General features: G+C 45.1%; 1 protein-coding gene across 1 annotated transcript in view; it reads right to left on the bottom strand.

Moving 5' to 3' along the window:
- lrch3 (leucine-rich repeats and calponin homology (CH) domain containing 3) overlaps window positions 1-26708 on the bottom strand; it is a 37738-nt gene that overhangs the window by 8887 nt on the left and 2143 nt on the right. Inside the window, exons 2-20 of the mRNA XM_050061411.1 lie at window positions 26537-26703; window positions 21594-21738; window positions 21116-21242; window positions 20742-20847; window positions 20460-20596; window positions 20266-20375; window positions 16212-16305; window positions 16010-16127; window positions 15763-15911; window positions 15629-15681; window positions 15487-15532; window positions 15270-15398; window positions 14620-14664; window positions 13457-13510; window positions 7960-7990; window positions 7745-7873; window positions 7585-7676; window positions 4811-4948; window positions 4640-4717 (exon numbers count right to left, since the gene is read on the bottom strand). Of these exons, the coding sequence (XP_049917368.1) occupies window positions 4640-4717; window positions 4811-4948; window positions 7585-7676; window positions 7745-7873; window positions 7960-7990; window positions 13457-13510; window positions 14620-14664; window positions 15270-15398; window positions 15487-15532; window positions 15629-15681; window positions 15763-15911; window positions 16010-16127; window positions 16212-16305; window positions 20266-20375; window positions 20460-20596; window positions 20742-20847; window positions 21116-21242; window positions 21594-21738; window positions 26537-26703 (1948 nt within the window). The remainder of the gene's footprint in view (window positions 1-4639; window positions 4718-4810; window positions 4949-7584; window positions 7677-7744; window positions 7874-7959; window positions 7991-13456; window positions 13511-14619; window positions 14665-15269; window positions 15399-15486; window positions 15533-15628; window positions 15682-15762; window positions 15912-16009; window positions 16128-16211; window positions 16306-20265; window positions 20376-20459; window positions 20597-20741; window positions 20848-21115; window positions 21243-21593; window positions 21739-26536; window positions 26704-26708) is intronic.

Below are 26708 nucleotides of genomic sequence, written 5' to 3'. Positions count from 1 at the left end.
AAGACCAAGTAAAGTCCAATTCCTACGTCAAGGCCAACAAGTCCCGAATAAAGACCAAGTAAAGTCCAATTCCTATGTCAAGGCCAACAAGTCCCAAATAAAGACCAAGTAAAGTCCAATTCCTACGTCAAGGCCAACAAGTCCTGAATAAAGACCAAGTAAAGTCCAATTCCTATGTCAAGGCCAACGAGTCCTCATGGCTGAGTCCACCAGTGACTGAAGTCCACGGGGATTTCAGGACTTTAAAGGCTCGACTGATTTGATTTGTTACTTAAAGACACTGAAAGCTAAACAGTGTTAGACTAAATAAGTGAACTGATGAGATTTGGATTTGATAAGCTGATATGATACTGGATCCAGATCCGATAAAATGCAACTGAACCCCTGTTGATGTCATTGTCCTAAATACAGCAAATCTGCCGTGTCACAAGTATTTGACCAATCTGACAGTGTCCATCTTGAAAAGCAAAGTCTGATCCTTGCACCACAATGGCCTAGCTGCACTCATTGCAGCAACGCTTGCCAAGATACTCGTGGCCATTTTTAGAAGAATCATACTCTTGCCTACTTCTCTGACGAACTCTTATGTTTGCCCAACCAGGAAAACCGCCGTCAAAGAGCTGTGGTTCAGCAGGTAGAGCGCATCCCTTCTAACCACAGAGTTGGTGATTTGATCCCAAGCTCCTCCTGTCCACAGTGACCTTGAGCGCCCTCTGGAGGAATTTCCTGTAATTCTGAGGCCATGGTACTCTGCTAGAAGTACAGTGAAATGCTTCTTTTGGGTTGTGAGTGAAGACGCTCAAGTATCTTGTGGGTTTGTTCAGGAGTGAGATCACCCGACCAAAATGTTGGTGCATTAGCAGTGATGCCGGATTCGTACTGGCCTGATGTCATTGGGGCGGAGCTCTGAGCTCCTCTCCTAACCTCAACTGGTCGGAGACCCAGGGGCAGACCAGGAACATACTCCCATCAGGGTTATATATCCCACCTGGCCACGGTTTCTTCCAGGAGGAGCTGGAGAGAAAGCAATCTCTAACACTTTTCTTATTCCGCTGCTGCGTGAGTTTTGGGTAGTGACTTAAAGTAAAGAGTATAGCGTAAAGAGTATTTTTTTAAAATGAATTTCCTGTATGAATTTTTCTTCTAAAAATGTTCTTGTTGTCTGTAGGAACAGTCTGTCACACCTAACGGGCCTGTGTGAAATGCTGCCATAATACAATAATGAAGTCCTAACATCCTCAGACAAGTACTTCCTAATTAATAGCATCTTAGCTTATTACTGTTGCTAAAACTGGTCAACTTTGTCGCCATATTAAACTACAAACATTATTAATCATAAATAAAGTTTCAGTCATAAACTGTGATCAGGTTTTTGGACCTTGTCCTCTTTTGTGTCAGGATCAGCTACAGACTGACTCGGCAGAGATGGCTGCCATCTTGTTTTTACATGAATTAGTGTATTGTGCTTTTGTTAACACTGAATGGCACAAAAGTGTCCATGAACAAGGACAGCAGGTCTTAGTTAAGCAGAATGAAATATAAGGTGCAGCAACACTAAAATGTGATGTCCTCATATGAGAACGCAGGGTCTCAGGAGGTTCAGGGGCCAGTATACTCCATCAGAAGTGCTCGCAGTACCGCCGGAGACCGTAGAGGCAGTTTAGCGTAGTTTAAGTACGATGCGACCGTAGGAGACAACAAAGACATTTAAAAAATGGTAGAACTGAGTGAATCAGTTATATATTAAAAAAACTTCTCCGTCCACATGTTGCGATGTATTTAACGGTCTCACAGACCACTGTCTACAGCGCTGCCTTGGTTTAAAGGTACAATATTACCACCTCCTTCACTGTCGCCTCGTTTATTGCTGTGTCCTCCAGCACCATCTATTGGATGTATCGTTGTCTGTGTCTCACTTCAGGGCTGCAGCCTTCTAATGCTGCATTTGAAGATTGTTTGCGTCACATCGGCGGGACCAAGGCCGTCCCATTTAGAAGGCTCCTCCAAATGCGGCCAAGAAATGCAGCCTTCTTTTTCAGAATTTGGAGAATGCAACAGATGAGTCTTTCGTGGCCCAGCCTATCCCAAGATGCATTGCATGCCGGTGACGATTATATATTAAGTTAAGTTAACTAACAGTTGTTAACTAGGTAACGACTAACTGTAAAACGGCCTGAAATATATCAGACAGCCGCGTCTCCAGCAGTGACTCATCTCCTCAAGTATTAAATAAAACATATAATAACAATCTGTGGGTCCATGATTTAGGGCGAATTAACCTAATCCTTTCATCAAGCGCAGCTGGTTTCTAGGTAACAGTAACACCAACAGGTTAGGTCGAGAACAACTGGTGATACAACTGGGAAATGCTCCGCAGATCAGACCGTCCCATTTTTGAGACTGTTCGGTTTGGCTGATGCTGTCTTCTAAGGACGTGGCTGATGTCAACCGCGAAGGTCGCGTCCTTCAAAGGCTGCAGCGCCTGAACTGAGACACAGCTAAGTACATCATGAAGGACACATGGAAGTATGAGGACAGAGACGTTTGAAACTGATGAATCTATATCTTAAAGAATAAATGAGCTCGTCTTCAGAACGTCTTCAGGAGAGACTGAAAATGTGGGAAGTTGTCACCATATTTAAACGGCATCATGACGGCTTGTCGACGTTCAGAGCGACTATGAACACTGATTTCCAACATGGTCGGGCAACACGTCGTACAGACCAGTTCTGATGGAGTACACCCGGCCCTTACAGATAAATCATCTCTCCTGGGAACTGGTTGGTGGGCTTGGCTACAGAAAGGGACATCTGGAATATCTGACCTCGCCTGCTGCCGCCACAACCCGGACACAGGTCATGGACGATAAACACAACAGAGCTCTGCATTTCCTCATGGCTTAAGTTTCTGTGCTAAAAACAAAATACTGAATATAACTTTAAAAGTTGTGCTGTGACTCGTATTTCACTGAACTGAGATCAGTTTTTATCAGTGGAATAAAATCACTGTGGTTTCTCAGGTTGGTTTCAGACGTGCGGCGCCAGGTGTACGTAGATGGCACACAGCGCCGACATGACCGACAGGTAAAACAGAGCAAAGCCTGCCAGCTGGACCCGGGGGGAGGAGCTAGTCAGGGGCGGGGCCATTGATAGCAGCACTCCCACCGTCCCATAAACCCTGCCCCCTCCTCCCTCCAGGATTTCCCCCACTGAACAAAGACTGTCCTGAGGATGACGAGGTGGGATGGACATGGTGACGGATAAATGTTTTGAGACGGACAGAATATAGAAGGATTAATGAAAGGTGGGAAGATGAAAGAGAAGAGAGAAGATAGTTAGTCGAGGAGAAACAGCTTCTTGTTGGTCAATGATGTCACATCCAGAATCAGAGGGACCCTCCACTGAGGTGAAGTCTGCAAATCAGGCTTTTGGAAAAGCTCTGACGACTGACAGTATCATCCGCCTGCAGAGCAGGAGAGACGCCAGTTTAGACGTACGCATGCGCGAACACCAGACTGTCAGTTTTATGTTTTACAAACGGAGATTGTTAAATTCATAATAATAGATTGTTGTTGTAAAAATAACATTAGCCTTGGGTTCACAGTTACTTATTTAAAGCAGAAACAGAAAACTACCTAGCACATTAGCTCATTAGCTAACACTGTCTCCCTATCAGCTCCTTAATCAGGGATCAACAGAGAATATAGAAACTGTCACCACAGTTCATTTTAGGAGGACCGCTCCAAGGAAACATGTTCTGTGTTCAGATGATCAAACAGATGATGGATCATAGATGTTTGTTTCTGGCTGTCAGCGTTAGCTAACCTCGCTAGTGCGTTAGCACGCTGAAAAGTTTCCACTCTAACATGTTGATTTAAGACGTTGCCATCTGTTGGTACTTTGTCTTGGAACGGCAACATTTTTATCAACATTTTGAAGTTGAAAGAGACAACTTTACAGCTAACTTAGCTAGCGTGCTAGCAGCACTAGCTAACGCTGGCAGCCAGACACAAACAACTGTGATTCATTGTTGGTAGATTGTGCTATAATTAAAACAAAGAACACGTTATCTCGCATCGGTCCCTTTAAAATGAGCAGTGGTTGAAGTAACTTTATTCTGTGATGATTATTGTGTCGATACACAGACACTAGCTCGTTGAAATGTTGACTCCTCCCACTACTGTGAGGTGATTGGCTGAAATAAAATCTGGTAAGTTTTTGACTGACAGGATTGTGAGCCTCTGATTGGCCACATTAAAAAATGATTGACAGATACCTCGCCCTCTCAAGCTCTCACCTGCGCACGTTAAAAATGGCGGTTCTCCAGCTCTGCAGGTGGATGTTTCTCATGACTGAGGGTTTAGAGTTGAAGAGCAGACCATGAATCTGACTGAGTATCTTTGTCACATCTGTCTCATGTTTCCTGTCGTCTCCCTCTGCTGTCACTGTCCAATGAAAAGCTCAGACAGGAGACAGAAACATGGATCTGTGTAACTGTGAGTATCCAGTGTTCACAGCTGCTGTGACATCCATTAATTTATTTATCCCAAACAGGAAGTGACATCACGGATCTGATCAGGTCCGTCCTGTTGTTGACTTAAGCAGCAGGTGTCACAGGTCATGTGATTAGTGTGAGTTACCTGTGGAACACCGATCCTGCGACACGCCTCCAGGAAGTTCTCAACGTTTCGTCGACATTTGGCCATGGTGAGTTTAGGCTGCAGGACACAGACGGAGAACCAGAGTTATTATAATAACCAGCAGCTGTGAGTCTCGATCTTCTTTATAATACTAATAACAAACGGACTCACCACAGCGGGGGAGGGGACGTGGATGCTGGGGACGGACCGAGGTCTCACGTGATTGGCCAAGTGACAGAGCACCACCCCGTCTGTCAAAGCTGCTCCGAGGTCGCTAGGCAACGACACCTTCAGACGGGCCTCAATATTCTGGACCAACATTGGAAAACAGATTCGGTCAGCTGAGCCACACGTGACCGCCATACGCTGAAAGACACTGCAATGAATATGTTTTTTGTCTGTTTGTGGGTTTGGTAGTCCAAATGTATTTATTATTTCTGTGTGTGTGTCCGACAGACTAATTTTTTCTTTTTTTAAAGCCTCATTAGTCCCATTTTTTCCTGGGGTGTTTCTGTGGACCAGTTTCTTATTTTTCCATTTTTATGGGTCCAATAGTCCAATTCTTTTCTGGGTTTTTTGTGTGTTCGACAGATTTATTTTCTTTTCAAATTTTTGGGGGGTCTGGAAGTCCTGTTTTTCTCTTTGTGTGGGTCCAGCCGTCCCATTTTGCCATTTTTTTGTTTGTCTGGTAGTCTTATGTTTTTCAGGTTTTCTTTTTTTTTTGTGGGTCCAGTAGTCCAATATTTCCTGGGGTGTTTTTGTGGACCAATAGTAGTGCTGCACGATTAATCTAATCGTAGTTGTAATCGTGATGTCAGGCTGTGCGATTACATAACGGCATAAAAGGCTGCGATTTGCAATTTAATGTAAATGAATGTTAACGTGGGCGGCACGGTGGTGTGGTGGTTAGCACTCTCGCCTCACAGCAAGAGGGTTGCCGGTTCGATTCCAGGTGTGGGAGCCCTTCTGTGCGGAGTTTGCATGTTCTCCCCGTGTCAGCGTGGGTTCTCTCCGGGCACTCCGGCTTCCTCCCACAGTCCAAAGACATGCAGATTGGGGATTAGGTTAATTGATAACTCTAAATTGTCCGTAGGTGTGAATGTGAGCGTGAATGGTTGTTTGTCTCTATGTGTCAGCCCTGTGATAGTCTGGCAACCTGTCCAGGGTGAACCCTGCCTCTCGCCCGATGTCAGCTGGGATAGGCTCCAGCCCCCCCGCGACCCTCAAGAGGATGAAGCGGTTAGAAGATGAATGAATGAATGAATGAATGAATGAATGTTAACGTGTGTGTGTAGTGTGTGGAGTTTGTTGACATCACGCCCACAAGCTATCCTGGTGTGTGCAGCACATATGGTCAGATGACCAGCCGGCGTGCAGCAGTGACCAACACAGACACTGAAGAAGAGCATGAGCACGACCATGAACAGGCTGAGTTGGTGAAAATAATGTAACGTCTATCACATGGCGATACTTTGGATTCAGGTACGGCGACGTTCAACAGAATGACGTGCTGTGTAAAAGTTTAAAAGTTAAAGTTGCCACGTCCCGCGGCAACACGACCGATCTATATCAACACTTGAGACAGCACAGAGAACAAGACAAAGACAAAGAGACAACTGAAAGACACCAGAGCCTCATAAAACAACATCCAAGCACAGTTACACAAACACCTGTAAGTGTCACAGGGAAATCAGACTCCATAACAAACTATATAACAAATGAAAAATTTAGCAAAATTTTGCTCGGGCTCGGCCCACTTGACATGCTGCTGTGTTGTGCTATGGCGTGCTGGAATTTGTCATTTACGTGACAACGCCTGAACGCAACACAGGCTCGCTCCACTGTGTGTACAGTGTCGTGCTGCACTGCTGTGTGAGCAGCGTGTTTGACTGTGCTCAGTCTGTTGATGGTCATTGACACACTGTCCATAACAATAACTCTGTCAGGTCAGGTCAGTGCCCGCTGGCATAATGTAGGGAAACGCTGAATCAAGCGGGGTCCGTTAGTCCCATTTTACTAGTTTTTTTTTTTTAGTAGGTACAGCAAACCTTTTTTTTTCAATTTTCTGGGGGGTCTGGAAGTCCAGCGTTTTCCTTCTGTGGGTCCAGTGGTCTTATTTTGTCACCTTTACTTCTGTCAGGTTTAGTTGTGACGGTGGTTTTTAGGTCAGAGGCAGTACCTCAGACACTGTGAGGAGGCCTGAGTGTCTTCCTTCTTTTTGTTGATGAATTAGTTTCATGCTGACTCAGTGATGATGTCAGAGATCTCTGTGAGGAGCCATGTTAGGAGCCGTTACAGTGGCTGCATTCTCGAAACCCATTGGCTGTATCGCCAGGCAGATCCCCGATTTTTTGGCATTCCGGTTTGATTTGGGCGGAGGAGGCGAATTTCTGTTTCCGACTTCCATTTATATACAAGTAAATATGCCGAACCATTGCGATGGATTCAGAGTTTGCAGTGATGCCAGTTATGTTCCGCCTTGTTAGTTCACCGCACGGACCGTTTAACCTGGCAACAACTGCAGCCGGCTCAAACGTGATTGGTCAATATCACGCGGACTACAAACAGCTTACAACCAGAAACCAGGGCTCTTCCACTCTTCTTCCGGAGGCAAGATCTCCGGGGTTTGCCTACAGACTCTACATTCACTGAATGTAGAGTCTGTATATAGAGACTACAGTGGCTGTGACGGTTGGTTTCCAACAGAGGAAACAGAGAGTAACAGTAAATGACCACAGCCGTCACCTGGAGCCTACGGCGAGCTCTGATGATGTCACAGTGCTGATATTAAGTCCACTGAACACTCTGCGTGTTCCGGACACATCACGCAGATGTTCATCGATTCATGAATGAATGAATGAATGAATGAATGATGTGGGGTGGTGACATGAATCAGACCTGAGGTCACGTCTCCACGGGGAGGTGAAACAGATGGAGGTACGAACCTTTCGGAGCTGCTCCACCAGCTCAGCATCTTCTCCGGCCAGAGGAGGAGCAGCAGGAGTCTCTTCCTGGGTCTGAGGAGGCGGAGCATCACCTGGAGACGACACAGCAGGAGTCACAACCAATCAGCTGACACCTCCTCTCTGCGGCAGATCACCTCACCTGACCACAGCTCACCTTTCCTCTTCTCCTCCCTCTGACCCAGGCGGAACAGGAAGCTCTCTGGTCTCTGACTGGCTGTCCGACAGGAGGACACGCCCCCTGAGGAGGGGTAGGAAGGTGACTGATTGGCTGGAAGAAAAAAAACATTGATTGAAATCAGCCAGTAATAAAAACAGGACAGGATGTGAAGAAGTGTCATCGATGAGTCATCTCACCTGTAGGAGACAGAGCAGCTCTGTCCTCTCCCTGCAGAGACACAACACACAGGACGGTTACACACTCATACACACCTGACAGTTACACACCTGACAGTTACACACCTGACAGTTACACGTCTGACAGTTACACGCCTGACAGTTACACGCCTGACAGTTACAAGCCTGACAGTTACACGTCTGACAGTTACACGCCTGACAGTTACACACCTGAGTTACACACCTGACAGTTACACGCCTGAGCTACACACCTGAGTTACACACCTGACAGTTACACACCTGAGTTACACACCTGAGTTACACGCCTGACAGTTACACACCTGAGTTACACGTCTGACAGTTACACACCTGAGCTACACACCTGAGCTACACACGACAGCTACACACCTGACAGTTACACACCTGAGCTACACACCTGACAGTTACACGCCTGACAGTTACACACCTGAGTTACACACCTGACAGTTACACACCTGAGTTACACACCTGAGTTACACACCTGACAGTTACACGCCTGAGCTACACGCCTGACAGTTACACACCTGAGAGTTACACGCCTGACAGTTACACGCCTGACAGTTACACGCCTGACAGTTACACACCTGAGCTACACGCCTGACAGTTACACACCTGACAGTTACACACCTGAGCTACACGCCTGACAGTTACACACCTGAGTTACACGTCTGACAGTTACACACCTGAGTTACACACCTGACAGTTACACGCCTGACAGTTACACACCTGAGTTACACAGCTGAGTTACACACCTGACAGTTACACACCCAACAGTTCCACAACTGAGCTTCACACCTGACACACACACACCAGACACACACACACACACACACACACACACACCAGACACACACACACACACACACACACTGTGGTTTATCTCACACACCGTCCTCACCACAGCACTGACTGTGGATTAATCCGCCGCTGAAACTAGTCCCTGACACAGACACTACTTCTTGTCAGCCTGAAAAAACCTTCAGTGTTTGCAAAGATGGAGCCAATGAGCTCAGAGCCCAGAGACAGACAGGAAGTCAGATGGGAGATGAGCCCAGAGACAGACAGGAAGTCAGATGGGAGATGATGAATGAGTGACAGGTGTGTTCATGCTGTCAGGTAGATGATAGAGGAAACCAGCTGATTTAAATCATTCAGATTTATGACAGCATGCCTCAGTGACATCATCAGACCTCTGACCTCTGCTGGACCTGACGGATGTGAACCTGTCAGTCGTGCTGGGAAACACATCAACTCATGTCTCCAGGAAACAAAACTACAGGATCAGTACCATAATGTTTCCTGTCTGAGTCTCTCAGTCTGTTTCCATGATGACAGAGGAAACAGATTTTTTCAAACCGGACTTTTAAAATACATATAAACATGTATTATACATGTAACATGTTTACAACAACTAAAATGAATTTTTCAAAGTCAGATTAATACACTCAGATAATGTCAGTAAAATTTCCAAAAAAATATTATTAAGATGTCTCAAAGAAATTGTAATAAAATGTCAGAAAAATTGTTTATAAAATTAATTAAAAAAAAAAAAAAAGTAATTAAATTTAAGGTGTGCTGATGGATTCATGTCATCACCTCATGGATTGAGTAACATTACAAGTAAACGTTCTACCTTAAAAGTTGCCGGCAGTCAACAAAACGTCTGAATGTCTCCGATTCTCCTTTTACATGTGTAATTTATTTTTTAAACACATTTAATGATGTTGTTGGACGAATCCTGAGATCTAAAGCTAACTTTAACTTTTATCTTCACAGAAAAAAATCATGCTGTTTTTTCCTCTGACAGAAAATGATCCATAAGTCTTGTTACTGTTCTTAGGACGTGTCTGTCTGAAGAAACAGTTTCAGTGTCACTGCTGTGGACTCTGGCGCCACCGTCAGAAACCTCAGAGTAACATTTGATCCACTAGGATGATAAATAGGTTTTACCACTAGGGATCCTCGGATCGGGTATCGGCGCCGATCACGTTATTTTTACAAAATCGGAATCTGTAATAAAATATCGGAGGAATCAAAACAAGAAAAATGGCCAGGTTTTTCATCTGTGTTGTTCACTGTTGCCTCCGCTTTCCAATGTATAAAGTGTGGCGATCCTGTGTGTTTTATAAATATATATATATATTTTTTTATAAGACAGTCAGCTGATGGCTTGCTCACCTCCAGACACTGAGGTACCTCCAGACACACCCACCGGTGCTATCGCCAGTGGGGTGGCTCGATCAGCTGACCCCGGTAGACTGGCCCCTACATTATGCCGCTCCTGGCAGTATGGCGAGAGTTGCTGGTGAGTGAGAAATGAGCCAGAAGTCCTCTGCGTACTCAGCCTACCACGGCATTTTACACCGCTCAAAGTCCGCGAAATAGGTGCGCTTCCCTGTGGAATATCATCCATCTGGCCATCGGCCTCACCCGAAACAACGCCGGAGCGTTACGGCATTCACCCATGGTCCCGTGAGTTGGCGAAAGCTGGGGGTTACTCTCCGTTTCATTATTCCTTATTTGGAGCCTTCGGGCCGGGTTGATTTAGTGTTTTGAAACTGGACTGAGGGGCTGTCCCATTTTTCCACACTTGGCTGAGTGCGCTTGGTTACGCACACACTTTGGTGACGTTTTGCCACGCGGAACGTACATTTGCCTATAGTGTTCAAGCACATACTAAGTGGCCAAGTACGTGGGGACATTTAAACGAAATTGGGACGGACTTGACAACGCCCCTTACATTGTGCATTGGATGTTATTCTCTGCGAATATGCAGCTGATTGTACCCTGGTTCCAGACCATAGACCCCACCCACTCTACTGAGTAGGCTTGCATCTCTGGTCTGGCATACTGCAATGAATTTGCGATTTATCTCGTCCAAACGATGGACGGACCAATGAACGCCGGGGGTGGGGGCGGGTCTAGCGATTAGCCAATCAGCGCCACGCTAATGGCGCCCACTGCAGATCCTACAGACCACATTAACAATGCTATCGAGGTATTCTGCCACTACTCGCGTTAATGGAGGACCAAATTAAGGAAGCTGCTAAACTGGATTTAACGGCGATGCAGCTGGGCGTGCACGACGACGGAGACATTTTAAACGGGCAATGTTCGCTTGTTTTCAGCACCCCCGAGGCATGGATACTAATGACGTCAGATTCTGGGTGAGTCGTTGATCTCTACTGATTGGTTAGGGAAAAATCAAATTCCCTCCCCCTTGTAAATCGCCTTCAATGGAGGCGATGTCAGACTGAAGGTTCTGGGAGCTTCAGTCTGACACTCAGGCTAAGCTGATTGTGCTGGCATTGTTTGGCACGCTGCTTGGCCAGATCCTTTGGAGGACCCACCAGATGCTAAGACGTAGACGTATGCGTAGAGAGCAAAATGCCCATTCTGACAACCGAGATGTCATGTTAATACATGCGGTAAGCTTAACACACACGCACATATACCCACTGCCTACACATCAGTAATTACATTAGCAGTATAGCGGTCTTTGGAAAAGAACTGAAATTGTTTCCCATTTAGAATCTTTGCTCATAAATCAGTGACAATAAATAAAAACTCACGCATTATTAAACTCACGCATATGACCCTCTCCACATGAAGTATCTCAGCTCATACTCTTCTGTCGACCCTCTCCACATGAAGTATCTCAGCTCATACTCTTCTGTCTGTTCTGCACCACATCGTAAAAGCGACATAAAAATCAAATTAATGAGATTAAAACATTGTGGTAAGAGGTGGTGCATGGTGGGTTTAAGATTTACTTATGGGATAAAATGTTGACATCAAGGCCATTATTTCGACCGTTATTTATTTAGTTTAGTTTCTGTTCCTTCTTCAAAGATGGTTAATGCAAGAGCATCATAACTGACCACATCACTCTCATGGCAGTAACAGTAAATAATACCCTCTCATTTAATATTTCTATTACATGCATTTAAGGAAGTCAGTTAATATGCTGGCATATATAACACTACGTTGGATATCTAAAGGAAAGTTAAAGGTTATTAATTAGTGAATAAAAGTGGTAGGGTTAAATAAGTTAACTACTGTTTTGTAATATTTGTCATGTTCGAAATAAACACATCAATCAAAAGAAATGACGGCGCAAACTACTCACCTGTATCCATCAGCTGCAGCATTTTTAGCCCCGGTAAACAGGTAATCGTTTTCCGTGCTTAACTTAATGAATTGGAACGTTTGTTCTGTGGTCCCTATTTCAGATCAATTCTGTGGTTAGTAAATAATTCCAGGGCAAAGCTTGATGTGAATTTCTGCACCACAGACACATTAACAAAGCTTCCTAACATGTACCATCATGATGCTATCATATGAACGGGACTGTGATATAAAGTTTAATTTATAAAACATTTTTCTTACATTGAAATACTTCACCAGCTTGAACTCCACCAGCTCGTGATGCATTGTGGGATTTATACTTGGCCAAATACCGCTCAGGAGCGGTCTTACTGTAAGTGTGGGTAAAGTACAAAGCAAGCGCACTGCACTTTTGGTTGTCGTAGAAATGAGATACACTTGCGCACTTACACGAAGCACATGGCCGCGCACGTCAAGTGTCCAAGTGCGTAAGTGTGATCAAGTGCACATAATGGGACAGGCCCTGAGTCAGAGTCAACAGTGGATTTTCTTTACCTCCTTGTTTGCGGGAAAACCTGGGGTGGAGTTTTTTGTTTAGCGAACTGTGTTGATTGAATTGAATTGAACTGTGATATGTTATTTGGAAATCCCGGAGTGGAGTTTTTTGTTTGAACTGGATTGAACTGACTGAACAGAACATTTCTTTTCTTTGGTGAAAAAAAAAAAATTCTTTCTTGAAACTGATTACTGTGGTATTTTTATTTTTGAAAATTGAGTATAATTCTTTTGTTCTACAGAAACCAGGTAAAAAAAAAATTAATTTTGGTGTTAAGGGACCTGTTTTATGGGTTTTATGGTTTCTTTGTGGGGTTTGACTGAGGAAAAGAAAAATATTGGTTTCATGCGTCAAACCACTACAAAAGATAGAGGCCTATTTTGTTTGTTGAAGACAAGAAGAAGATATTTAATTTGTTTACATTCTGTGCCGCTGAACCACCAATAAGCTTTTTGGGTACTATTTAAATAAAAAACAAACCTTACGGGACAACTTGGATGCATTCTGTTTTTTTTTTCTTTCTTAATACTTTGCAAAGTAACGGATCGGACTCGGTTTCAAAATAAAGGACTCGTATCGGATCAGATGCAAAAAAAAATGTGATCGGGACATCCCTATTTACCACAGTAGGCTCGTATTGTGAAACAGCAACAGGAAACACAATGTGCAGTATCAGTGTACAGTTTCCTGTGATGATGATGATGATGATGATGGTGATGAAGATGAGGATGCATGAATCTGAATGATTCACATCAGTTTTGTTTCTCTTTATTTTAAACTGTTAGTAGAGTTTTGAGGGCGTGGCCAAACTCTTACCATGAAGAGGGCGGAGTCATCTGTGTGGGTGGAGCGTCTGGAGGGGTAGACGTTCTGAACACACACACACACACACACACACAGTAAAAGACAAACAGGTGAGGGTGAACAGGTGTGGAGGGGTGTGGCCTACACTGAGGGGGCGGAGCACAGACACAGAAATACACAGCTACGTTTTGTGTTTCAGTCTCTGACACGGAGAGTTTAGTAAACTGCGTCTAAGCTTCAGATCTTTATGGCGTCATCTGTGTGAAATGATGACATCATCTTCACACATGTCCACTGTTGCTCCGTGTGTCGCCCGGACTTTCTGACACTTTCCATATTACAAACAATAAAACAATTACTGAGACATTTTTAAAGAACCGTGATTTTATCGTCGACCTTTTCTGTTAAATTATTTTATGTTTTATATTTAAGAAACAAATCACGCGCTGCTTGAGTTTTGTTTCTTACCTCGCTGTGGGATTCCTCACTGAGTATCACTACTTTAAGAGCACCTCTATTCTCTTAAACAAAAACATGTCCAATTTTTTTTAAAAACCAATATGAAATATAAAACTATCTTCTTCGACAATTTCACCTAGAATTTGTCTTTACAATGTTTTTTTTACCTGATGTTTAAATCATGAGATACTCAAGGTGAAACTCTGGGCACCGCTGATCTTTTCTCTAAATATATTTTTAGTACATGCATTTCATCTACATGTATCTTTTTGTTAATGTATTTTTCTAAATGTATTCCAGTGGTGTGATTGTGTACTGGTTGTGCAGTGTGTTGCAGTGTGTGGTGTCAGTGCAGCTACATGTGCTGTCACATGATCTGTTGTGCGTCCATCAGTGGTTGTAAATATGGAGGCGTGTCTCCTCGTCTTGTTTCTGTCTGATGAACCGCTGCTGCCTGAAACAGGATGTGGTAAAACGATTCAAACTTCCAGGAGGAGCAGTTCCTGGTGTTCAGACCTGTTTTTGTTTTTGTTGACATGTTTGGTCCTGTTGTTGTGACGCAACCTTGGTCCAGTCTCTGATGTGACGTCTGTCTCTGTGTATCCTCTTCCTGTTTCTGCTGTTTGTCAAACTCTGTGTATAAATGAAGTTTTTCTTCTATCTGATCATGTGGTCATGTGATCATGTGGTCATGTGATCATGTGGGTGTGTCTCACCTCACTGTCTGGACTGGACTTTGTTGGACTCTGAGCTGCTTTGTGCTGGAAAAACAACAACAACAAGAATTAGCTCAGGTGATGACATCATCACAGGTTCATTCTGCTCTGATCATCTGTTAAAGCTCTTATTGTGAAACATCAACAGGAAGTGACCACTCTGACTGACAGTGAGCGTGTCTCCAGCAAACGACACGTCAGCACCAAAATCCTGAGAACGTTAATAGCACTTGTTTATTATTTATCTGCAGTTCTGCAGGAAGTGATAATGCGTTTCCTGCTGACCTGACGGGCAGCATGTTCACCTACACGTGTTCTAGTCTGATGTTAAAGGCCCAGAGAAGAAGAAGAACGCCGACCAGCAAGAACACACAAAGACGGTGACACCCGCAGCTGCAGCGATAGCTCTGCCTCCACATGTCATAAAGGGAAGTGTTTTACAGTGACATCAGAGCGTGTGGTTCGTTCTGTGACACACACACAGGCAGCATGACAAGACAGCGAGCGTCTGCTCAGCGCCTCGTCATGCTGCTAGCATCTGTCACAGAGTGTGAACACGACAAAGAGCGAAGACGTGATCGCAACGGCTGTGACGGCCGACTTGTGTTGTGTTGTTGTGTTGTCATGGCGACAGCAGTGTTAGAAGGTACCTTGGTGTAGCTGGTGATGGCGTCTCTCTGCACAGATCGGTTCTTCTGTCTCTCCTCGTCGTACCTCAGAGCGGCGAGCTGGGCCTCCCTCCTCATCCTCTCCACGCCCCCTGGACCAATACCACCTCTCTGACAGACAGACAGACAGACAGACAGACATGAGCAGCCTGGATTTGCAGTTGATGGTCTGTATCAGAGAGACAGTGGGAGGAGTTACCTGGCTCTGTGCACTAGAGAGCGCTGTGACACCGTCGACCACGCTCCTAAAGGACAGACAGACAGACAGACAGACAGGATGTTTGACAGCTTGCAGGCCACTGTAAAACGTCTGTATGCAGTAACATGAAGGATCCTCGTACCTGTTGTGTCTCCTCGTGTCCTCTGTCCTCGAGTTGGTTTTGACCGGAGAACCCTGGACGCACAAACAGGAAGTCACACACAGCTCGACACAATAAAAGACATCTCATGTGGGGTGAGTGGGCGGAGCTCATACCTCCCTGGTGATGCGTCTCTCGATGTAGGCCATGAACTGAGAGCTCAGGCTGACGCTGTCCCTGCTCCCTCCCCCTCGACTCCTCCCCTCCTCCTCCTCTTCCTCACCCACACAGCTGTCGATGAAGTCAATCTGCTCCGACTCCACGTCTGGAAGAGACGGACAGATGGACAGAAAGGTCGGTCAGGTGTCTTTAATAATTTCCATCAGTGACGGCGTGTCGTCTGTCTGATCGTCATGAACTCACGTGTGCCGTTAGCCAACAGAGCCCCGCCCCCTCCTCCTCCTCCTCCTCCTGCTCGGTGTCTCTGCTCCCGGCTAATCTCGGCGACGCGCAGCGGCAGCTCTGACAGCTCCTCTGTGGGCTGGACACACAGACAGGAAGTGAGCTCACACACAGACAGGAAACAGAGGACAGGACACGCTGTTTGTGTCTCCGAGTGTCTGACCTCGTTCCCTGACCACCTCTTGTCTCCGCTGTCCACGCTGTTGAAGCCAGAATCCAACGCTCCATACGGACGCCCGGGGTACAGCTCGTCAACACTGACACACACACACACACACACACACACACACGGTCAAATAACTACTGACAAGGCTTTTATTGCGAAGGGTCAGCAGGAAGTGCTGTGAAGTTAAAAAGGGAAGGGAAGAAGGAGAGAAGGACAGAGGGACAGAAATAAATGAAAGAAGGAAGGAAACGGACAAAAAAAGGAAAGACAGAAGCAAAGAGAAGAAAGAAAGGAATGGAGTAGGAAGGATGGAAGAAGGGAAGGAAGGGAGAAAGAAATGAAAAAGGAAGAAAAGAGGGAAGGGAGGAAGGAGAAAGGAAGGAAAGAGAGACAGAAAAAAAGAAAGGAAGGAAAGAGGGCAGAGGGAGGGAAGAAGAGAAGAACAGGAGGAAGAAATTAAAGTAGGAAGGAAGAAAAGAAGGAAGGAAGGAAGGAGGAAAGTAAAAGAGGAAAAAGGGGGGAAAGGAAGGAAACATGAAAATGAATATAAAAGAGGAAAGGAAGAGAGATGGAAGGAAAGAAACAGGGAAGAAAGGAAAGGAAAGGAAAGGAAAGAAGGAAAGAGAAGCTTGGGCCCACGCAGCGACCGGCAGTAAGAGTTCGGCGTCCGTGTTTAGTGTTTTATATTTGTTTTAAATGTCTTTTATGTGGCTCCTGTGAGCGTCTGTGGTGTTTAAGTACTCACCTGTCGCTAATCTGAGTGTGTCAGAGCACTTTTAAAAATTGTCTTATTTTAAAGTACACGGACGACTCTGTAGTTGCGAGTCTGCTTCAGGGAAATGAGAGCAGCTACGGCCCTGTCATTGACTACTTTGTTAAGTGGTGTGAGGGTTCATTTTTAGAACTAAACAAAAGACATGGCCATTGATTTAAGAAGGAGTGCCAGTTCACCTGAAACCACTATCATCAAGGGACACTGCTGAAAATGTGCAATCCTATAAATACCTCGGGACTATCATCGACTCCACACTGAATTTTAAAGAAAATTGTGAAGCTGTGAGCATGAAAGGGCACCAGCAGGGCCGCCCCTCCCTAAATGCAGAACACGCGCTGTGCGTAGGGCCTCATCTTCCATGGGGGGCCACATTTTAAGTGAGGGGACGCATTTGCGCAATGGATGCGCATATGCGCTACCGTGAGGCGGGCGTAGAATCAGCTCGAGAGAGGAGAGAAGAGACCTGTAATCTGACCGCGCATGCGTTGCTGCAATGATTGACAGCACTCGACATCTGACCAATCAGAGGGGTGCGCCGGCAGGCACTTGCAGAGCTGCAGCAGGTGAAGAGTTGTCGACATGTCGTCCAAAAGACATGACGAGTCAGGACAAAAAAAGGCAAAACAAGAGGAAGCTCGTGCTTCACTTGAAGGTGGGTATGTTGTTGAAATAAAACTTTGTGGCACAAACACCTAAGCTGCTACTCATTAGATAGGAATCTCTGTCTCCAGTCTCTGTCTACACTGGAGAATTTTTTTTTTCCAGCGGCCCTGATTAACATTTATTGAATGTCTTGTTAACGCCCTATGCATTCACCTCTGATGAAAAGCAGTGGTAAAATGACCAGTTGGTGGCCGTATATATTGATAGGCTATAATATATTGGCTAAAGTTTATAGCCTATCAATGTATGTTGTTAATATAAGTTTTCGACTATTTTTATGGAGGTAAATGTCGCCATATGTTGGTGAATTTAATTCATAACAGTCAGCTTTTGAGGAGACAGAGAAATACTGATTGAAATGAGTGTGTAACTGATGCATTTGTTGACAGAAGGAACTAAACTTGAATGTAAAGTTTGAAATATCAGTCTGCTCCAAATAAAATTTCGCTTAGGACCCCAATTTGGTCAGGGGCAGCCCTGGGCACCAGCATCTGTTCTGTCTGAGGAAGCTGTCCCGTTTCCACATTGACAAAACCATGATGACACTCTGTTACCATGACTAATCTGTTTTAGCCTTTTCTCTTGTGTCATGGTTTGGAAATTTGCCTCTGAAAGACAGAAACTCACTGAACCAGATTGTTAAATGGTCAAGTCGGCTGACTGGAGAGTCACAGCTGAGCTCAGAGTCACCGCATGCCGGTTGGTTACAGCGAATAGCCAGCTCCATCTGTAATGATGACTCCCATCCTCTGTTCTGTGAATTTCAACCCCTTCCATCTGGTCAGAGACTTAAGGCCCCGAGGTCTAAGACTAAGCGCTGCAGGAACAGTTTTATTCCTGCTGCAATTGCTCTTTTAGACAAGTCTTAGTCTTTTATTTTGCACGCCCTTCCTATTAATTGATTTATTATTCTTAACCACCTTTGGAAGTTTTAAATTGTGTTAACTATTTATTGTCCCTTGCATCATGTTCTTAATCAGGTCTTCTATCGTGGCACTCCAGTAGTTTGTTTTTTAATAACCTTCATGGTTTTTATTTCTGGTTTTACTTCTGGCTTTTGCAAATCCTGATCAGTAAGCCTTCTGAGTACTTGTCTCTTACGTTTTATGTTTCTATTGCTGTGTTCCTACCAAACGCGATGAACGCGATTTAATCGCTCGTAACGCGCCACCCGTAACGCCCGAGTTTCGACGCCTGACCATTTTGTTAATTCGCGTTATCACGTCATTCGTGCGAGTAGCGGGGAAGCCGGCTGTGCTAACTGGAGCTAAGCTAGTGCTAACGTTCATAGTACAACCATTCTGCAAACTAATTAAAGACACATATTTACAGAACTTACCAAGTAGACCAGTCTCCTCGGCGACTTTCACCCAAGCCTGCTCCTTTTTGTTGCGGTCTCTGTAGAGTAGACACGTAGTATCATATAGCTCCGGGTAGCCACTGACGACCATGGCTGAGATAACCACCATCGCTGCTTTGTACCTGCTCTGGAAGTCCCAGATGCGTCGGAGGGCCAAACGCCGTCGTTTTTGGGTTCACCCTATCCTGCAGAAGCGCATCCAGCTCGGCGAGTTTCACCACCTCCTCCAGGAACTCCGTCTGGATGATAGCCGCTTTCAGCGGTACTTCAGGCTGACTGGGGCCCAGTTTGAGGACCTGTTGGCGAGGGTTGGCGCCAGGATCTCCCGGCAGGACACCAACTACAGGCGCTCCATTTCAGCTGCGGAGCGTCTGTCCATCTGTCTCCGGTGAGTAGCAGTTTATTGCTGTGTCAACAACTGGACGTTGTTGACACACGCCAGTGACGCCGGGAGAATCTCAACGCTGATTGGCTTTCGCGGCATAGCGTCACGCGAATTCGCCTCAAAAGTTCAATATTTTCAACTCAAGCGATGAGGCGTTGGACGTGATTTTCGTGTCTATCGCGCCGCGCTAGACGCCTCTATCGCGTCCATCGCGTCGCGCTAGACGCGTCCATCGCACCGCCCGGCGCGATTTCGCATCTAATCGCGTCTTTGCATTGACTTTGTATGTAATCTTGACGCGCGAATTTGCGAAATCGCGTTTGGTGGGAACACAGCATATGTCCTGTTTTTGTGCAGTCTGATGTCTTGTGTTCCATGTTAAATGCTCTTACTGCAGAACAAATCTACCTACGGGTACAAATAAAGTAACCTGAACCTGAGAGATGAAGGAAATGAAATAAGGTGGAAAAGATGGGAGAAAGGAAGGAGTGAGGGGAGGAAGGAAAGAGGAAAGGACAAAAAGGAGGGACAAACAGAGGAAATGACAGCAGGAAGGAAAACAGGAAGTAGCTACATCTGAGGTAATACACGGGAAGCAAATTTGTGACTCCTAGGACGGCGAAGGAATGACCCGCACTGCTCTCCCTCTGATTGGCTACTACTTGTTGCCATCTTTGGTTGCCTTCGTGAGTGCTGGGGTAAGAGTGTCGGCCAATCAGAGGCAGAGTAAGACAGGCCATTCCTTTACTATCTGAGGACTCGCTGATTGGCGAATGGGAAGTGAGCAAATATTTCACAAAAAAAGCCTCCATTAATGTGTGAGTGTGGACAGCGGATGATCTCAGACTGAGGGGGGAGGAGTTCTGACCAGGAGCTGAAGGTCAAAGGTCGTCTGTCGTAGTCTGGGAGGTCGGGGGTCGTCTTACTGGCCTCCAGGTTCAGGTACTTAAATATGTGGACCTTCCCTTTAATGCAGATCTGCACACACAGAAACACACACATTAAGCCCAAATCCACATAGCCTCCATTTGGACGCTGATGGTGTCATTTCCTGTGTTTTACCTGTGCAGGTGGGGTCTGCAGAGGGTTGTTGTCGAGGACAATGGTCTGTAGCTGTGTGAGCTGTCGGTAACAGACGGGGATGGAGGTCACTTTGTTACAGGAGAAGTCCAGACGCACCAGAGGGAGCTCCGCCAGCTCTGAACACACACAGGTAATATACACAGGTGTTACTACACACACAGGTGTTACTACACACAGGTGTTACTACACACACAGATGTTACTACACACACCAGTAATACACAAAGGTAGACTATGAGTACGAGTGTTTGTGTGTATTTACCTGGCGGCAGGCGGACCAGGTGGTTCCTCCTGATGTTCAGGTCTCGTAGAGCTTCCAGCTGACCCATCTGAGACGGCAGAGTCTGTATCTCATTACAGCTCACATCCTGCAACCATCAATAACTGATAATCAATAAGTCATCATTAATAACAGTAAGACAATATAGACTGTGTTGCTCTGGTCCCTGTTTACTTCCTGTCAGCTGCTGTGTTAACAAACATCGCAACAGGAAATACAAACATGTAAACATTTAGAATGTTTATGTAGCCATGTTGGAAAAGGTCTACATGTGAGCATTGGTCATGCTATCGGTCAATAATTAGGAGAGATTGAGGGTAATCAATGTGATCAATACTTTGATCGGTCAGACGGACCAGTTCAGTGAGGTGTCTCAGCAGTCCAACTTCTTCTGGAAGGGACACCAGTTTGTTGTTACAGGCAATCAAAACCTTCAGAGGAAGACTGCAGACCACTGCAGGGAGGACAGACAGCTGGTTCCGACTGGAGGACAGAAGGACAGACAGACAGACAGACAGAGAAGTTTCTTCAGTATCACAGTGTTGTGGTAAAAGTTGACTTTGAATCCATGGGTCAAATGAGTTCATATTTTCCCCCCAAATTAAGACATTAAACCTCTGCTGATGCTAGATTCTTGTTGGGATAGAGGGGTAGGGTGTCGTGATTCTTGTTGGGATAGAGGGGTAGGGTGTGCTCATTCTTGTTGGGATAGACATAGATAGATACTTTATTGTCCCCGAAGGGAAATTTGTCTTGGACTCCATGAGCTGAGACATGCTGATAGAGGGGTAGGGTTTAGACCCAAACCAACAGTGTGTAATTCGGGTGTCTTACCTGAGGTTCAGGTAGGTGAGGGCCTGCAGGTTGAGGAGACTGTCTGGCAGCGACCTCAGACAGTTCTGGTAAAGGTTCAGACTCTCCAGAGACACAAAGAGACAGACGTCCAGAGGAAGCTCTGACAAACGGTTACGGGACAAGTCTGAAAACACAGACACAGAGTAAACGTTATATTACATCACGTCTAACAACACTTCTGTACAATCCTCCAATCACATTGCTCTGTGTGGTCGTCATGGTGACCTCACTGATCAGCTGATCTCTACCAGTGTGAAGCGGGTGTAGTACACATACTGTGATACATACAATACTACACACACAGTACTTGTATCTATCTTTACCAGTGCAGCTGTGAGAGGATCTGCACCTGGCTGACAGGAAGTACAAATCACCATGGTAACATCTATTTCCTGTTGTACAGCAGCTTGTGATCACACACACAGGAAGTGCCCTGAAGTCACCAAATTAAAAGCTGGTTTGTGACAATTAGTGTGTTATTGATCAGCTGACACTGATAGTGAAGTTATTGATTGGCTGACACTGATAGTGAAGTTATTGATCAGCTGACACACTGATAGTGAAGTTATTGATTGGCTGACACTGATAGTGAAGTTATTGATCAGCTGAAATTGATAGTAAAGTTATTGATCAGCTGACACTGATAGTGAAGTTATTGATCAGCTGACACACTGATAGTGAAGTTATTGATCAGCTGACACACTGATAGTGAAGTTATTGATCAGCTGACACACTGATAGTGAAGTTATTGATCAGCTGACACACTGATAGTGAAGTTATTGATCAGCTGACACACTGATAGTGAAGTTATTGATCAGCTGACACACTGATAGTGAAGTTATTGATCAGCTGACACACTGATAGTGAAGTTATTGATCAGCTGACACACTGATAGTGAAGTTATTGATCAGCTGACACACTGATAGTGAAGTTATTGATTGGCTGACACTGATAGTGAAGTTATTGATCAGCTGAAACTGATAGTAAAGTTATTGATCAGCTGACACTGATAGTGAAGTTATTGATCAGCTGAAACTGATAGTTCAGTTATTGATCAGCTGACACACTGATAGTGAAGTTATTGATCAGCTGACACACTGATAGTGAAGTTATTGATCAGCTGAAACTGATAGTGAAGTTATTGATCAGCTGAAACTGATAGTGAAGTTATTGATCAGCTGACACTGATAGTGAAGTTATTGATCAGCTGACACACTGATAGTGAAGTTATTGATCAGCTGACACTGATAGTGAAGTTATTGATTGGCTGACACTGATAGTGATTATGATATCAGAGGATTTATTCGTCTAACTCTGGTGGTTCTCTGTGAGTATCTTTATAATACTGACACACAGTGAAGTCTGTGCTCCACTTCTTTTATCAGGCTGATTCATACTGACCAGACGCCTGAGGCTGCACGAACACACACACAAACACACACTGGGTCATTCCAGACCATCATCAGGTCCTGAGCTGGTCCCAGACCAGGTCAGACATCACTCAGTCACATCCTGACCCTGATTCTGGTCTGACTGGGTCAGCTGGCTTTAACACAGCTCACACATGAACACTTTTCATCATCACTTTCATCCATTATTCATTCGGTCTACCACATATTTAAAAACACAGACTTCATCGTTAACGTGTGGTGGTCAGAAATCTATTTTCCTGCAGTTCATTGTTTCCTTGTTCCAGTTCACAATGATTTATCAATTAGTGGTTATCAGATAACACACACCAGAGTTGGCCCCGAAAAACATGACCCTGTTTAATCAAACTGTGGAACACGTGTTCACAGTAACGCCCAAATCCTCTGATGCCACTGAACTGAACTCCTGTTTCCTGTGAGGATTAAAATACTCACTGGACCTCAGCTCATAAACTTGGTCTTTACCTGCTGCCATTTTCTCTCATGTCTCTGATTGGTACTGCTCACGTGCAACTCTCAACAGAGATGAGACAGAAGCAAGACGCCTCACTCCTTCACTACGTCCATCATCACTCCAAGAGAAACGTGTTTGATTCTTTTTTTGCCCAATTAGACAGGTGAGCTAGATTAACTGACCCCATGTGACAGGTTACCTGCCTCAGGTGATTCTTACTGTTGAGCCCTGAAATGGCCGTCACAGTTTCCTAAAGAAGAAGGTGACAGATTAACAACTGTCCTGTTCGGTTTATGGATGCACAGTGATACTGGCAGAATCTGCCCCCATTTTTTTTCTTATTCAGCACAATGAATGAATATTACAGACACTGAACAGTGTTTCATGTCTCCATCTGCTGGTGGGCCATCACCATCACAGTCTGCATGTATAATATGATGTTAATTCATGTACAGAAGAGACTTGATGATGATCACTGAAATTAGGTGGGGAAAAGTGGATATATCTGCATCAGCAAACAATCCAACATCTTGCATCCCTAGTTCTGTTCAGCCAACAGTGTAAAAACCCCAAACAGATTTAGTTGACTCTGATATAAAAACAAAAGAAGCAGTAAATCCTCACAGTCAACACGCTGGGATCTTTTGAACTGTTACCTGATGATCAGAACACTTATGTCAGACAGACATAACACAGCTGAACTCATCTGTCCCTGCAGATAACAAGATATAACGCCCATGCACAGAACAAAAATATATGCATACATCTCTATAACAAAACAGACTAGGGGTGAGTCCGTGTAAACGTTTACATGTGTACAGGTGTTTGAGATCATAAACGGTTCTGAAAAATTAGTACACAAAAATCTTTTTTTTTTTTTAGGGGGAGTGGGGTGATACTAATTGTTGACTAACTGTGATAGACTGTGAATATGACAAGAAATGGTGTGAGACCAGGTTTGGGAACAGGTCAGTAGCCTACGTGCTCCGTTCTATTAAAACGGCGCGTTCGTTAAGGGGGTCGTTCGCCAGTGGGCTACAATGAGCACCGGGACATCAAATCACAGCAACCGCGGTGAGAGGAGATGGAATTGTTTGCGCTTTTACGCACCGGTTGGTGGTGAAGTGGCGCACATGAGAGATTTTTGTACACAAACTCACCCCTAAAACAGATGTGTGTAAATCAGGAGTGTAACTCAATAAATTGGTCATCACTGACTTTAGAAACCTTCTTTTGTTATTCTACCTATTTCACAGCACAGCCTGACAGGCTGCAATAATAAGATGTATTACAGCCTGCACTTCTACATATTTCCAGCTGTTGTAATCATGATAGATTCATATATCAAATGTTTTACATGTGATCTGTACTTTATGTTGATGGTTCATGAACTGTAAATCAGCATCATCTCAGTCTGACCTGTCACCTCAGCTACACAGGCTGAATACACTGTGTCTGACTGTAAGGTCCATATAGACAAGAGTTTCCATTAAACATCAGTCAGATATAGTCAGAGCTTCACATCTGTACATGTTAGTTTAAGAATGACTACAAGTCTCTGTGATGTTTAATACCTCAATAACTAAAACAGTCAAATATACAGCAGACTCCATATTGTTTATGATACAGATAAAATGGCCAGAAATGTGAATAACTGCGATGCAGGGCGATTTAAGGTGTGCCCCTAAATTTTCTGATTGTGCTCCTGAAATTTTCAGTGAGAGGGTTCAGTGCTCCGACTGAAAATAGTTAGTCTGGAGCCCTGAATCAGCCGACAACAACGAAAACAATCAGCTCCACTGACCGTTTGTCCCGGTAAATAACCAACGGTCCCTTATCTCCACTGACCGTTTATATGTCTGTTATATTGGTGTTGCTGTAACTGTTTTTTTCCCAGTGTCATCCGGATGTGTCTCTGTTCTGACAACATTATCAATTTGTTATTTATCTAACATTAATATTATTTCATTAACATGTTGCAGTATGACAATATTTTATCACATAGAACATTATACTGATATCATTATCTCAACTAAGACAGGACATAATTCTGTACACACAGAGACACACACAGACAGATGGACAGACGGTCCTGGGACGGACAGACAGACAGACAGACAGACAGAGAGACAGACGGTCCAAAACAACCTTCCTCAGCTCCGTTTGTTTTGTCTCACCTTCCCGGCCCGTCAGCCTCTCGGGCGGGAGGAGCAGCTCTCATCATCTAACCAGGCGTCACACACGTCAAACAAAAACATCCCCAGGTGTGTGTTCACCTTTTTGAACTTTCAACGTGACGTCAGAAACTCGGGGTGAGGCTCGTCCACAGCCCACTGGCCCCCCGACACCGGACGGTCCCGCCGGAGGACGGCTAACCAACCCAGCTAACTTTAATTAACCAAACCAGCCGTGTGCTAACGTTAGCATGTTCACACACAACAGGCTACAGACTGTTAGCATGCTAGCTACATCAACAACAGTTACAGGTGTACTGACACAAGCTGTGACCCCGACATGTGCCCCCCCCCCCCCCCCCCCCCTCGGCGGGTCTTAACTTCAGTTTAACATCAGAAAACAAAACAAACTAAAACTCAGTTCAATTATTTGTTTAACATCAGTCCGACATTTAACTGATAACACGGCGGAGGCAGTTTAACACACAGAGCTAACAGGCTAACGTTAGCTGTCACTGTGATTCTTTTGGTTGTTAACATGTTATAAAGTTAATTAAAGACCTCCGGATATAAAGTGGAGCCCTGCTGGTTTGTCTGTGAGCGGTGTTTTGGTGTAATGATGTCACAGAGACAGCGGAATCACGGCAGGAGGACATTTTGGGGGGTAACGTTACAATGTTTGTCACAACACCGGCCCTCCCTGACGGTATTCCCCATCCAGTCCTCCCCACAGCCGTTAAAGTTGGATTCAGACTCCTCACCGGCCTCAACTCCACAGAAACTCTCCCCAAGTTACTCTAACCGACTGAACAGGACCCCGCCCGGCTCCCCGTGATCGGTCGCCGGGCCCTGGAGCTCACTCACCGGCCCTGGTGGTGTCCGTCAGGTCGTGGTTGGCGGCGCTCCGGGGAAACTCCTTCAGCTTCCTGCCGCTGAGGTTCAGGCACCCGGTGGCCGAGGCTTCGTCCAGCGCCCGGTCCAGAGAACGGTTCCAGGGCGCCGGACCCGCCGGTCCCAGTCCGTTATTACTCCCGAT

This window comes from Epinephelus moara, chromosome 2, assembly GCF_006386435.1.
Source record: "Epinephelus moara isolate mb chromosome 2, YSFRI_EMoa_1.0, whole genome shotgun sequence".
Taxonomy (NCBI): Eukaryota; Metazoa; Chordata; class Actinopteri; order Perciformes; family Serranidae; genus Epinephelus; species Epinephelus moara.
The sequence above is the reverse complement of the archived record's forward strand: the minus strand, read 5'-3'. Positions and strand labels throughout refer to the sequence as shown.